Source organism: Rhamphochromis sp. 'chilingali', assembly GCF_963969265.1.
Source record: "Rhamphochromis sp. 'chilingali' genome assembly, chromosome: 16".
NCBI classification, from domain to species: Eukaryota; Metazoa; Chordata; class Actinopteri; order Cichliformes; family Cichlidae; genus Rhamphochromis; species Rhamphochromis sp. 'chilingali'.
Genome location: NC_137943.1, coordinates 31,346,874 through 31,359,817, shown reverse-complemented (window position 1 = coordinate 31,359,817; position 12,944 = coordinate 31,346,874). Strand labels below are relative to the sequence as shown.

The 12,944-nt window shown below is 41.3% G+C and overlaps 1 protein-coding gene across 8 annotated transcripts in view; it reads left to right on the top strand.

Moving 5' to 3' along the window:
- Positions 1–12,944, top strand: part of LOC308412381 (disco-interacting protein 2 homolog C) — a gene marked incomplete at its 5' end in the record, with an annotated part of 197,890 nt that overhangs the window by 110,157 nt on the left and 74,789 nt on the right. For all 8 annotated transcript variants that reach the window (XM_080906695.1, XM_080906694.1, XM_080906692.1 and 5 more), the window contains 2 exons: positions 4,966–5,076; positions 8,723–8,848. In XM_080906695.1, the coding sequence (XP_080762821.1) occupies positions 4,966–5,076; positions 8,723–8,848 (237 nt within the window). The remainder of the gene's footprint in view (positions 1–4,965; positions 5,077–8,722; positions 8,849–12,944) is intronic.

Below are 12,944 nucleotides of genomic sequence, written 5' to 3'. Positions count from 1 at the left end.
AACTCTAACCGTAACCTATTGACAAACCAGGTTGGCAGTGAAAGGCATCTGAGTCCATGCAGGATGAGTAATACAAGAACAACCCAGCATGAATCCAGCACTCCTCATTCCTTTCAGTCCTGTAATGTACTCTTCTTGTGCACACACACACACACACACACACACACACACACACACACACACACACACACACACACACACACACAATAACCCCTTTTTCCCATTTTTCAGACCCTCTCTAGAACACACTTAACAACACAATACTCCTTTTCTCCTTCTGTAACAAGCACACACACACCAGCACAGTTTCCTTCCCCGTGGTGTATTTCAGCTTTAATCCGCACTGCTTTGTATGGAGTCAGGGTGATATAGTTTGATTCTCCTTTTCCCTCCAGTACTGAGAATTTACCACTTTGATGTCATTACATTCAGCCAAAATAGAAAAAATAGAAAATGAAAAACTTTCCTTCTCTTGCATTTACTTTAAGTGAACTCTAGTGTACAGCTGTAGACTCAGAGCACTGATTTGGGGTCAGTAAGATAACTTCTAGGGTTTTTTAAAAAGAAATTTGAAACATAAACTGTCTTCAAGGATTAATTTCACCAGCCAATAAAAAACTATTTTTAAACCCATGATGATTTGAATCAATCATTATTAGAATTTCCAATTTGATTACTTGAAAGTACTTGTAAATGTGGATTTTGGTAAAATTCTAGGATACTTAAACTAAACTGTCGGCTGGCTTGTTACTGTGCACAGAATACTTTTAGACCAAGGTGTTCATGGTCCATTTCCAAATCTCAACTATATAAAAGTTACTCAGCTCATCTCTAACAGAGGGCCTAAAACCTCTGTGGAAAAGATAATAATAATAATAATGTGATAATGGTTATTTATAAAGCCGGTTTTGACTATAACCACGGACCTTGGTAGGAACAGTACTGTAAACTGATAAATGTAGCTTAAAGCTCAATTAGATTAGAGTTAAACACCAGTCTCCAGCTGCATCTTACTCTAACTTGGAAAGACGAGGCCACGACCTCTGCAGCGACCAGGCCTAAGTAAACCGAGTGTGGACCCATTTTCCAGCTGCTTCAAATTGGTGTTTTAAACATTTTCCCCGTATAATAGCTAGTTTGTCCCAGTCGCAAGCCTTTTCCAAGTCTACAAAGCACCGTCGAAATGGTTGGGCAAACTTTCATGAGACTTCTGTGGTTCTTTGAACAAATGAATAACTTGTTTGGCCCTTTCATGGCCCAGATTATAAAATGTCCTTATGTTTGTTTGAGCTAGCAACAGAAGTTTCTGACAGCCCTGTCGACTTTTGCCAGAGTTGTAAGAATTCCCCCGAGTTCTCCAAAACATTTTCCTTCACATGATGACTACGGTTAGAGTTTCTAAAAATAGCTGCGGTTACATGCCAACAAGTCTTCTCCTGTTTCATGACTTGGCAAACTGACCTGCTTTTACAAGCCTGTATATTCACGTTTATCACATCATCACACTCTTTGTGATTATCTACAGGTATATACTGATTGCCTATCAGCCACTATGCTCTGTGACTATTTAGGCATATGACTATTGGTGCTTACACACCACAGTAAACTGATTATCTGTGTCATACCAAGGTTTTTGTCACTGGCATATTGTTTCTGAAAGCAGGATATGTTTATATTTGTGACGGGTAACCGGAATAACTATGAATTACAGTGAAAGCGATGTAAAAATGTACGCATTGTGTAATTCTGGTTAACACCTCAGACCTGAAAAATCAGACTTTACAGGAACTACAAATTGCTTTTTGAACGAAACGAAAGCCTCCAAGTCCTGTCTGCAGTGTTTGGCTTCATATTGTGAGGCGCACCTCCAGCCTCACTATGATATACCTCCCTTGAGGAAACACAGGCTTGTGGAAGCAAGTGCAAGTCTTCAGGAAAACATCTGCTCTCGCCATCAAGAGGTGATGAAGTTGTTCTGTCGCACTGATCAGCACTGCATCTGTTATCTCTGTTCCAAAGACGATCATAAAGGTCATATCAAAGTCTCAGCCGCAGCAGAAAGGGCTGAACGGCAGAGGGATCTGCTGGACGCCACTACCTGGAGGTGGAGAGGAGCGGGAAAGGCGTTTTAGTAGCAGTCTCATACAAGAGTATCGGCAGAACGGGGAGCTTCGCTGAATGCGTGTTTGGGAACAATGACAAGTCTTGGGCTTTAGACTGTTTCAAAAATAGCTACGAATTCAAGTATAACAACATTAGAACCCCGATCCCAGGTACCTGGTCCTCCAGGGTGGGAGTGTACCTGGATCACAGTGCAGGTGTTTTGTCCTTCTACAGTGTCACCGATACCGTAAAACTCCTCCACAAAGTCATGACGAAGTTCACTCAGCCGCTCCGTATCGGACTTTGGCTTTCAGAAGGAGCCGCCGCTGAGCTGTGCAAGCTCAAGTAGGCGGGTCAGGCGCGATCAGGTTTGATGTTTAGCACTTTGGTGTGGGAGCTAGAAAACACCTATCAACTGCAGAGCTCTGATTTCAGAAAACCTGTAACTACTGACAGAGTTGTAACCACTTCTACTTTGTAAACATTGTACGATGCCTCATGAATGTCCTCCTATGTTTACATTTATCTATTCGCATTTGCTGTAATACTTTTAAATACATTTTCTGAGAGGAAATAAAGTAATTTCGTACAAATTTATACATTTGGTGTAATATGAATATTTTCTTTATGTAGTTATTCTGCTGACTTCAATGAATGTATGCACATTCAATATTGTGCATATAGCAAAGGCACAGTTGTGATCTGTCTGTGGTCTATAAAAGTTACTTTCTCACAGCACATTACGGTTGTCAGTCCTTCTGTGTCGTGCTTCAAGCATGCAAAACATTTGTTGCATTAGATGCCAGTAAGGAGAGGGCATTTTCTGTAAGAGCACATTATGTAATTTCCTGAAAGTGAAAAAACCACATATAGTATACTTGGTTTCTTTTTTTAATTATATTGCTTCCTGAGCTTTTTAAAAAAAAATTATGATTGCTGTAATCAGCATTAACCATGTTGGTGTTGGCACAGGATGATGTGCAGTGTTGTTCCTTTATTTGGCTTTTTTCCCCCTCATATCTTTCTCAACCAGCCAAAGGACAAAGAAGCTTAACTGTGTTAGTGTTTATTTCCAGCAAATCTCTTATTTGTGTAAATAAAAATAAATTAAATGTGTTATGTTGATGGTCTCACTGGTTCAACATCGATGACCTTTACTATGGGTGTATGAAAACACCTAAAGAGACACGCATCATGTAACACCACACCCTGCACATAAACAACTGTTTATAAAAGAAAGGATAACAACATACAGTGTATAAATATACATGTGGACTGGTTCTTGTATAGTGCTTTTCTACTCAAACTGAGCACTTCATACTACTTTCCACATTTATATAAACACTTTGTTTTGTGCTTAGCGTGTGTAAGTTCTTTCTATCTAACATTCAAACTCCGATCGAGGCATCAGAAAGCAAACTTGGGGTTATAAGTATCTTTGCAGACAGACTTGAGCAGATGGGGATCGAAGCACCAACCTTCAGATCAGCAGGTGACCTGCTCTGAATCCTGAGCTTCAGTTCGTTTTTGGTTTGCATTTTTGAGCTTTTCCGTTATTGTATATGTAACAGGTTTGGCGTTATAAAACAGCCTGTTGAACAGTTGTATAGCCTGTTTTTAGCAGCCAAATAGACAGCTGTGCAGTCTGTGTGCAGAACGAGTATAAGGAAAGGAAGCAGGACAAAGAGCTAGTTGACTGAATCGGGAGAAAGGGAAATCCATCCTTCTCGGTTCCCCAGAGGAAACAAGAAGGCGAGGTGTTTTCCAGATCTGTCGTTTATTCCTGTGCTTCCTGGTAGTCGTTAATGATTGGCTAATCAACTTTTAGCTTTTCGCCTGAGCAACAGCGGCACTCTGAGCCACGCTGAGAGCTCTAATGAAGACAGACGAGGGTAGAAGTATGAAGCTGAGATAGATGGTCATAGATCACCGGCTGTGGATCGGTTGTAGCTGTCAGTAACAGGGTGGTTATTATCATCAGACTTATTGATTGCTGTGTAGGGAGGTTGTTTTTCTGAGTGAGTGTGTTTGTGCATGCTTAAAGATATGTGTGTGTGCACAAGTGTGAACCAAGACTGATCTGTTGTGTATGTTTTAGATTTAGAAGTTTAAAATGCTTCTAGTTTTTTCTGATTTCTGATACAGATTTTCTTTAGGAGACTAATAACTGTGTTGTGATAGAATAACTAAAGCCAGTCTTGCTTAAAGTAAGTGTGATGATTTACATCTGAGGACTCTTACTTTTTGAATCACAAATTGTTGTGTCGACTGAGACGACATATTTTGCTTACTGTGCAAAAGTCTTGAGCCACCTGCCATTTCTCGAAAAGAAATGGGAGTAGCGATTTATTGAACTGTGCAAACATTCATGGGAATACAGTATATAAGACAAAATCAGTGTTTTATACAAGGTCAAAGTCAATATTTTTTGACCACTTTTATTCTTCAACACAGCCTGAAATCTTGTAGACAAACCTTCTTTTCCTTTCTTGAAGTAGTCTCCATGAATCGGCCGCTTTCTCTGCTCTGGGGAGGCCAGTCTGTGGCTGATGGTGTTTCATGTGTTCTCGGGTTATGACTATTTTTAAAACAATATTCCAACCACTCATGAATATTTGTTTGTGACCAACAGTGGAGAGAATCACCTTGATAGACTTTTTCACAGCTGACATTTGGGCTGGTGGTAGCAGGTGTAATCAAGTTTATTACCAGGCTTCCATTTGTTAATAGCTGCTTCTCATTAATCCTTGTCAGTCAGCGAGCATGCAAAACACCAGGTGCCTTGAGATCTCTCGCCAAAATGTAATGTGATGATTGTTTATGTCATTAGATACAATTTTAATCAGCATCCCTGTGCCTTAGGAATGGATCCGTCCATGGGCCAGGAGAGGAGAACACCCGTCACCCCGTCGTCGTCCTCCCGCTACCACCGCCGACGGTCTTCTGGCTCCAGAGACGAACGTTACCGATCAGGTGAGAGGCAGGTTTTGACCTCTGACCTTGTTGGCATTTAGTTGTGTCCCTGTTATCTTTCAAATATGCCTCATTGTTTCCCCTCACACAGACCAGGTTAATTGAAAAATAGTTATGATGTCATCAATCACAGAGAAATATTTGTTCACGACTGTTAGAGAAGTGAAAGGTAGATTTAAACTGAAGGACTTCCCAGCTTCTTCCAGTAAAGTCGACTGATTATAATTTGGAGTTAAGATAAGATAACCTTTATTAGTCCCACACGTGGGAAATTTGTTTTGTCACAGCAGGAAGTGGACAGTGCAAAAGTTATGAGGCAAAAATTAGAATACAATAAGAATAAATACAGTACACAACTGTACAGAATAGAATAAAATAAAATACTATATACAGTAGAATAAAATAAAATAAATATACAATAAGATAAAAATAGAATACAAATACAAATACTATATACAACTGAGTAAAAATACAACGATGACAGAAAGGATTATTGCACTTAGTATTATTGCACATGTATGGATGTGTGTGCTTGATCAGTTAAAGTCTTTATTATGGAGTCTGACAGCAGTGGGGAGGAAAGACCTGCGAAATCTCTCCGTCCCACACCGTGGGTGCCGCAGTCTCCCACTGAAGGAGCTGCTCAGTGCTGTCACAGTCTGCTGCATGGGGTGGGAGACGTTGTCCAACAGGGATGACAGCTTAGCCGCCGTTCTCCTGTCACTCACCACCTCCACTGGGTCCAGAGGGCATCCTAGAACAGAGCTGGCCCTTCGGATCACCCTGTTCAGTCTCTTCCTGTCCCCAGCAGAGATGCACCGCCCCAGCAGACCACGCCATAAAAGATAGCAGAAGCCACCACAGAGTCATAGAAGGTCTTCAGGAGTGGGCCCTCCACCCCAAACGACCTGAGTCTCCGCAGCAGGTACAGCCTGCTCTGCCCTTTCCTGTAGAGGGCGTCTGAGTTATGAGTCCAGTCCAGTCTATTGTTCAGATGAACACCAAGGTACCTGTAGCTGTCCACAGCCTCAATGTCCATACCCTGGATGTTCAGTGGTTGCAGTGGAGAATGCTTGTGCCTGCGGAAGTCTACCACCAGCTCCTTGGTTTTACTGGCGTTGATCTGGAGGTAGTTCAGCTGGCACCAGTCCACAAAGTCTTGAGTCAGTCCTCTGTACTCCTTGTCGTCCCCATCAGTGATGAGGCCGACTATTGCAGAGTCATCAGAGAACTTCTGCAGGAAGCACTGGGTGGAATTGTGGGAGAAGTCTGCAGTGTAGATGGTGAAGAGGAACGGAGCCAGAACCGTTCCCTGTGGGGCCCCCGTACTGCAGACGACCCTGTCCGACACACAGCCCTGAGTCCTCACATACTGTGGTCGGTCGGTGAGGTAGTCCAGGATCCAGGTAGTGAGGTGATGGTCCACTCCAGAGTTCACCAGCTTGTCCTTTAGAACCGAGGGAAGAATGGTGTTGAAGGCACTGGAGAAATCAAAGAACATGATTCTCACAGTGCTTCCAGCGGTCTCCAGGTGAGCGAGGGAACGATGTAGGAGGTGAATGACGGCATCATCCGCTCCAATGCCAGGCTGGTAGGCAAACTGAAGTGGGTCCAGTGATGAGCTTATTAGGCGCCGAAGCTGAGCCAGGACCAACCGCTCCACTCCAAGGTCTTCATCAGGTGGGATGTCAGAGCCACCGGCCTGTAGCTGTTGAGGTCCTTGGGGCGTGAAGTCTTTGGCACTGGTACAACACAGGAGGTTTTCCAGAGCTGTGGGACTCTTCCCAACCTCAGGCTCAGGTTGAAGAGGTGCTCCATCAGTTCTTGACTGAATAAATTTAAATATCATTGATGAAATCAGGTTTAATAATTGCTATAACTTAATACTTCATATTACTTCTTTTATGCAAATACATGTACTTGTATTTCAGATCAGGCAAAACTGATTAGTGTTTGGTGGTTTTTGGATAGATTTTGGCCTCTGAAGGTCTTGAAGTATTTTGCTACCAGCTCTGATGACTTTCTCAGACATCAGGAAAACCACATCTTCGTTGATATCTTGAGTCTTCTTGCTACATGCAGAACGAGCTACAACAAATCCAGTGTTTGCTTTACATCTATGCAATGAGCTCCTGACAAATCTTCCACAGCTCTTGTAAGATGCGGTTCAGTTTCGTTCCATCTGGTGTTGACTAAAGATTAATACAGGATTAACTCAGGATTTCAATCTTTTCAGTGGCGTCTTATTCAAAAGTAATTTGTAGGAATTTGTTCTACTGACATCAAGCGATGGTAATACAGATAGACAGGAAACCAATAAGAAAAGAAACAATGTGGTGTTGTAAAGCTTGAATTCCTTGACAGGTGGTGGAACTGGGCTTACTTTATTATTATGTCCCTACAAGCTGTTGGAGAATTGAAGCTATTAAAGTTTGATCTGATGCATAATAAATCCTGACAAAACCCGTTTAACCCAGTGAACTGAAAAAGAAGAGCCATGTGAGCACCTTTAAATGCCACATGCTCGCTTTCACACACTGCACAGTCACACTCAGTCAACCGGGAGACAATAAATGTGCACTTGAGATTTAAATTACCTCTGTTCCCCTTATATAAGCACATCCACAAGCCAAACAACCGGACGTCTGTGAGCCCCGTTCGTTCTGACTAATGTCTTAATATGTCACTATCGGGCCAAACGCCCGTTTGCTCTGTGTCGGCGTTTGTGGCGTTTGCCTTTTTTTGGCAGTGGGCACCATTCAAACAAACCCAGCTGTGGCTCTGTATGCAGCACTCTATCTCACTCTTAAAAACACCAATTTACGAAACATCTTCGCCGACACGCCCTGCACCTAATCCAGTCAGAAACCACAGGGCCTCATGGGAGCTGCTGTCAGGCTGGGAATGTTTGTGCACGTAAACTGAATGAGAATAAATGGGAACATGGTGCTCGTTGTAAAGAGAACCGTGCAGCACAAACACAGAGAAACACAGAGGATAGTCCTGCTCTTGTTTGCTGCTCTGTCTCTGTGTGCTGCTGCTGCAGGGTGGACTCCATCTAATTTGTATGTTTGCACTGGACATCAGAGCTCTTAGTGCATGCATGATAACATATGATGCATAGTTAAACCTTTTTTAAATGTGATATTATGTAACTAAATATTATAGAATGCTTTTTTTAAGGAACTTAAATGCTAAGAAGGGGTAAATTTAGCCTGTTGCTACAGTTATACATAATAATACATATATAATATATGTATTAATTCATCCTCTCCCAGTTACATCAGTCGGCTGCTCTCCAGCCCTGATGTTTGACGGTACGTTGGTCTAGGAGTAGTTTGGGGGAAAAAATATATAGTGTATAGCTTTTAAATTCACAATTCTCACTTTGTATTATACAGAAGCATTAAATGCTGGGGGAAACCAGTAACCTCTTATTTTGGATAACCAAATCTTAAGCACCCTTTGAGTATCTGCAGAGTAATTTTCATTTGTGCCGACAAAAAGGAATTCAACAGCTAACACTGAGTTAGCTCACTGAAGTGTAGTTTTAAAAAACATCTCTGATTATGTGATTATTCATTATATCACTGTGAATGAGAAGGATCTAACAGAGACTTTTTATATGTCCTGCATATGTTTCCAGATGTGCACACGGAGGCGGTGCAGGCAGCCCTGGCAAAGCACAAAGAAAGAAAGATGGCGGTGCCGATGCCTTCGAAGAGGCGGTCGCTTGTGGTCCAGAGCTCCATGGACGCCTACACACCACCAGGTAAAGGACACACTAAACTTTCACATTTGAAGCCAATGAACGAAAATGATCATTTTAATAATTAGTTTTCATTGCCTGATCCTGACTGTGTGCATATTGTGAATGAATTCTGACAATACCAGGAGTTCAGCTGGTTTTTCAATAATACCAACTAATGAAAAGAACCAAACGAAGCTCAAACAGCAGGAGCTGTGTCCTTGTGAGGCTCAAACTCTCAGGAGAAAACAGAAAGAAATCTTTGTGTACTATTGATATAAAAAAAAGTTTATTTTTACTCTACCAATACTGAGGCAGAAACGGTACACTTTGTTTGGTTGTAAGTACTAATGGAAAAGTTAATATACTAGATAAAGGATGGAAGATGGAGCTGCCAGGCAGGAGGAAAAGAGGAAGGCTTCAGAGGAGGTACATGGATGTAGAGAAGGACATGCAGAGGAGGGTGTTAGGGATATGGCAGATGAGTCGATGTGGTTACTCCTGAAGGGAGCAGCTGAAAGAAGAAGAAACTTCATCTAAAAGATCAGGAAGTTTTGATGTGTTGTGTTTAAACACGGGGCAAGGTCAGTTTCTGACATGTTGGTGGCACCGCAGGAAATATAGTTGGTAAGATTTATCCTCCATCACTACAGAATATCAGCAAAAAATTGATCAAAATCAAAGTCAGCAATGTTTTTCACAAAGAGACAGAATGTAAATATCTATAGATGCTATCTCATATATTCAGTGGCTTCATGTTTATTCTGGCTCTGTCTCTCTGCAGAAGAGGCTGTTTTGTGCCGTTTCTATCTTCTGTAAGTTACGCTGGTTTTCTCAGAAGGTGTCTCCTTTAGGCCTGAAATGAAAAGCCCGTGAAATGTCACGTTATAGCCCGCCATCTGTCACATCTGCCAACTTTGGGATTCAAGCTGTCAGTCGAGTTACTCTGTCATTGACTGACTCTGGCAGCAGCTGGCAAACCGCCATGCTCATTTGCAAATGTGATTTCCGTTTATGTTGATGCACGATGATTTTTAAATTTCAATCATTTACCAAAAATAAAGAAAAGATCAGTTTGCATTAATATTAAACAGAAGAAATCCCCCAAGAGCAGAGGAGTAGCTGCAGTATCGATCTCCGTGTGGTAGTGACATTGGTAATGAATGAATAGGACGAGCCGTCATTGACTGACGTGTCAGCATCTTCTATAAAACCTGGAGACGGATGGGTACTCTGTAAGCTAACAGCAGTGCAGGAAACGTGAACCACTTTATTTTGCTCATTAGAAAGTAGATTTCTCTAAGTTCTGCGATCTGCAATCTTCTGACATCTAGTGGTGCGATTTTATAAACTGTACCCTTTTAAAGAAAACAAAAACTTAAAAATCTGCAAGAAAGATGATGTCATTGCTGTTTACCTTGTCTGTGGGTTTTCTGTATCTTAAACAACAGATGAATATTTGGTTTTAAAAAAAAGTCATAAAATTAATTGGGACATCTGGCATTATTCTATATTTGCTCAGTGCTTTCTGGCTCTCTCTAGCTCAGGCACTCCTATGATTATCTTTGGCAATCCCACTGCTTCCTGCTGAATACACAAATCTTTCAACAAATTGTTTTGTTTTTTTTCCCTGGCAAAAAAGAAAAAAGAGAAAAATGCTCGGTGATTTCCCCAAACAGCTGAGGACTATTTGTAGTGATGGATTAACACACATTTACTGCTTGAGTGATTATTTGGGGCAGCAGGACGATATATGTAGGACCGAGTCGAAGTAAATTATGACTTCTGAAAAGAACACATCAGTCAGTGCAACAGTGTAACTCACTGTGTTTTTAGCAGTTCCTGGACAAACAATGGACCTCTGTGCTTTAGGGGATGATGGCTTTGGATGCAAAATACCTGTTTGTATTGAATCTTATGGAAAGAGTCCAGTATTGACTTAATGCTAGTTAGCTAGCATTGATGCATGCCAGACTGATGATGATAACTGCTGACCACAGTTTCACTGAAACAGAATCTTAACCCAGCTCAAGTTTTATAATTCAAAATTCAAAATGGCAATGAAACCTTTGTTGAGCAGACTTTTTGCAAGACTCACATGCCACATGCTTCAAATGTGCATACGCTTTTTCTGCAAGAATGTTCATAATACTACACACAAACACACGTCTACGTGATTTCCGGGTATTTTTACTGTTGTGCACAAATGAAGATAAACAAGCTGCACACATGACACACAAACTGCACATAATTCATCGTGCAGATTTAGAAAGACCTTGTGGGAGCATTAAAGGCAGTCGCACACATACAGGCACTTGTGCGCACGCAGCCACACACACATTTCTGTCAGCCAGCGAGGTTCATGCGAGGACAGCCGAGTCGTGTGTTGCTGAGCAGCGTGTCGTATCGTGCGGAGATGACAAGTGAGAGAGGCCTCTGATGTGCTCTCATCGGGTTTTGACTGATTTTCACAGCTGCATTTTCTTAATTTTTCCAACGCATCGTGAAATATATTTCTGTGGAACCGCTTTGTGTCACTTTCTCGTTTCTCTTTCTGCATTTTTCTGAGTATTTGCTTCGTAAGTCAGCTGGCAGCGTTGCGCTTTCAATATATTTTGTCACTGGAAGTCTCCCCATCTCGCTATGAGCAGGATAACGAGATCCACATTCATTAATCAAGTGTGTTAGCACAAAGCATCATGGGAAGACTACATCCAGTCACATGGTGTTTTCTAGTGCTGTCAGCTGTATCAATGACAAATATGCTGACTTTCAAAGTCTCGATTGCACACGTTAAATTGTAAAAGCAAAAAAAAAAAAAACACCATAAAAGCTCTAGTACACTGATTTTCTTTTTTTTTTCTGCTTTCAAATTCAATTCTTCTTCTTTTTAAGAAATACACAGTTTGGTCATCAAACTCTACATATTTATATTATTTGACTCAAGCTTTGCAGCTCCTCCTGCAGTGCACTGTTTGACACAAGCTGATTAAGCCCTCTTCACCTTTAAATCAGTTTTATCCTGTCTTCACTAACAAAAGGTTTGCATGGTGGGTGTTGGAGGCTTCTGTGTTCACAGTGCCTGAGACCAAATTGAGGATCTCCCCTCTGTATATCATACAAAGGATTTGTGTAGACATGCTTTCATGTTAAGCTTCTTATTGATCTTTTAAGATTTGATTTACTAACACAGGAGCAGTGACGAAACTCTGATGTCTTACACTGAAACATTTATTGTACTAAGATCAGTGTCAGGGAAAATTACTATATAATCTGCACGAGTTCGAATGGTAATGTAAATCTTATCCAGATAAGATTTAACTTTAGTTTAAGGAAACAGCTGAAATCTTGTGTTTACTTTTCACCTAAGATTACACGAAGGTTGCTCCTCACGAGCTTTAGAGAGTCTGATTCATTATAGTTTTGCTAACGTCGCCACGCTACCAAATTCTTACACATGCATCATAGCATGTAACGTGAAAGATGTCACTCTTAGTGACTAACTTTATAAAATACTAAGCAAATGTGCAGCTGATATTTAGCATCTTTCATTCATCTCATTGTTTTGGTTCACCACCCGCTTCTCACCCAACAGCAGACGGGAAGCTCTTCACCGGTCGCCCAGAGCTAAAAGCAGAATGAATACTGGAAACAAACATTAGTCCTCGTTGTTGTTTGTTGCTCTAAATTTACCAGGTGTTTTGGTTTCACTTTGACCAACTTCAGCAGCTGATTCCATGTGGTTATTAAAACAAGAAAAACAAACCAAAGCATCAACTTCATAAATGTGAAGATGAACGCAGCTAAATGACAAAGTAAAGGCTTTGACTTAAACTTCAGGTTCCCAGATGGTTTCACCTGTTGCACAGGTACAGAGTCCCAGCTGCATATGTGTGTGTACTAAAGTCAGTCACACTGGAGCGCAGCAAACCAGTTTAACCCTTTATCGGGTAAGGAACCATTTATAGTTAAAAAGATCAAACGTCTCATAGTAACACTCTTGGGTTGAAATATTTGAATTTTCAATTTTTTTGGTTTTTTTTATTGTTGGACTTTCCTCGTCAGTCGCACAGTTACCTTCTCTCTGCATCTGCCCTGCGAGAAAACACACACGTGCACA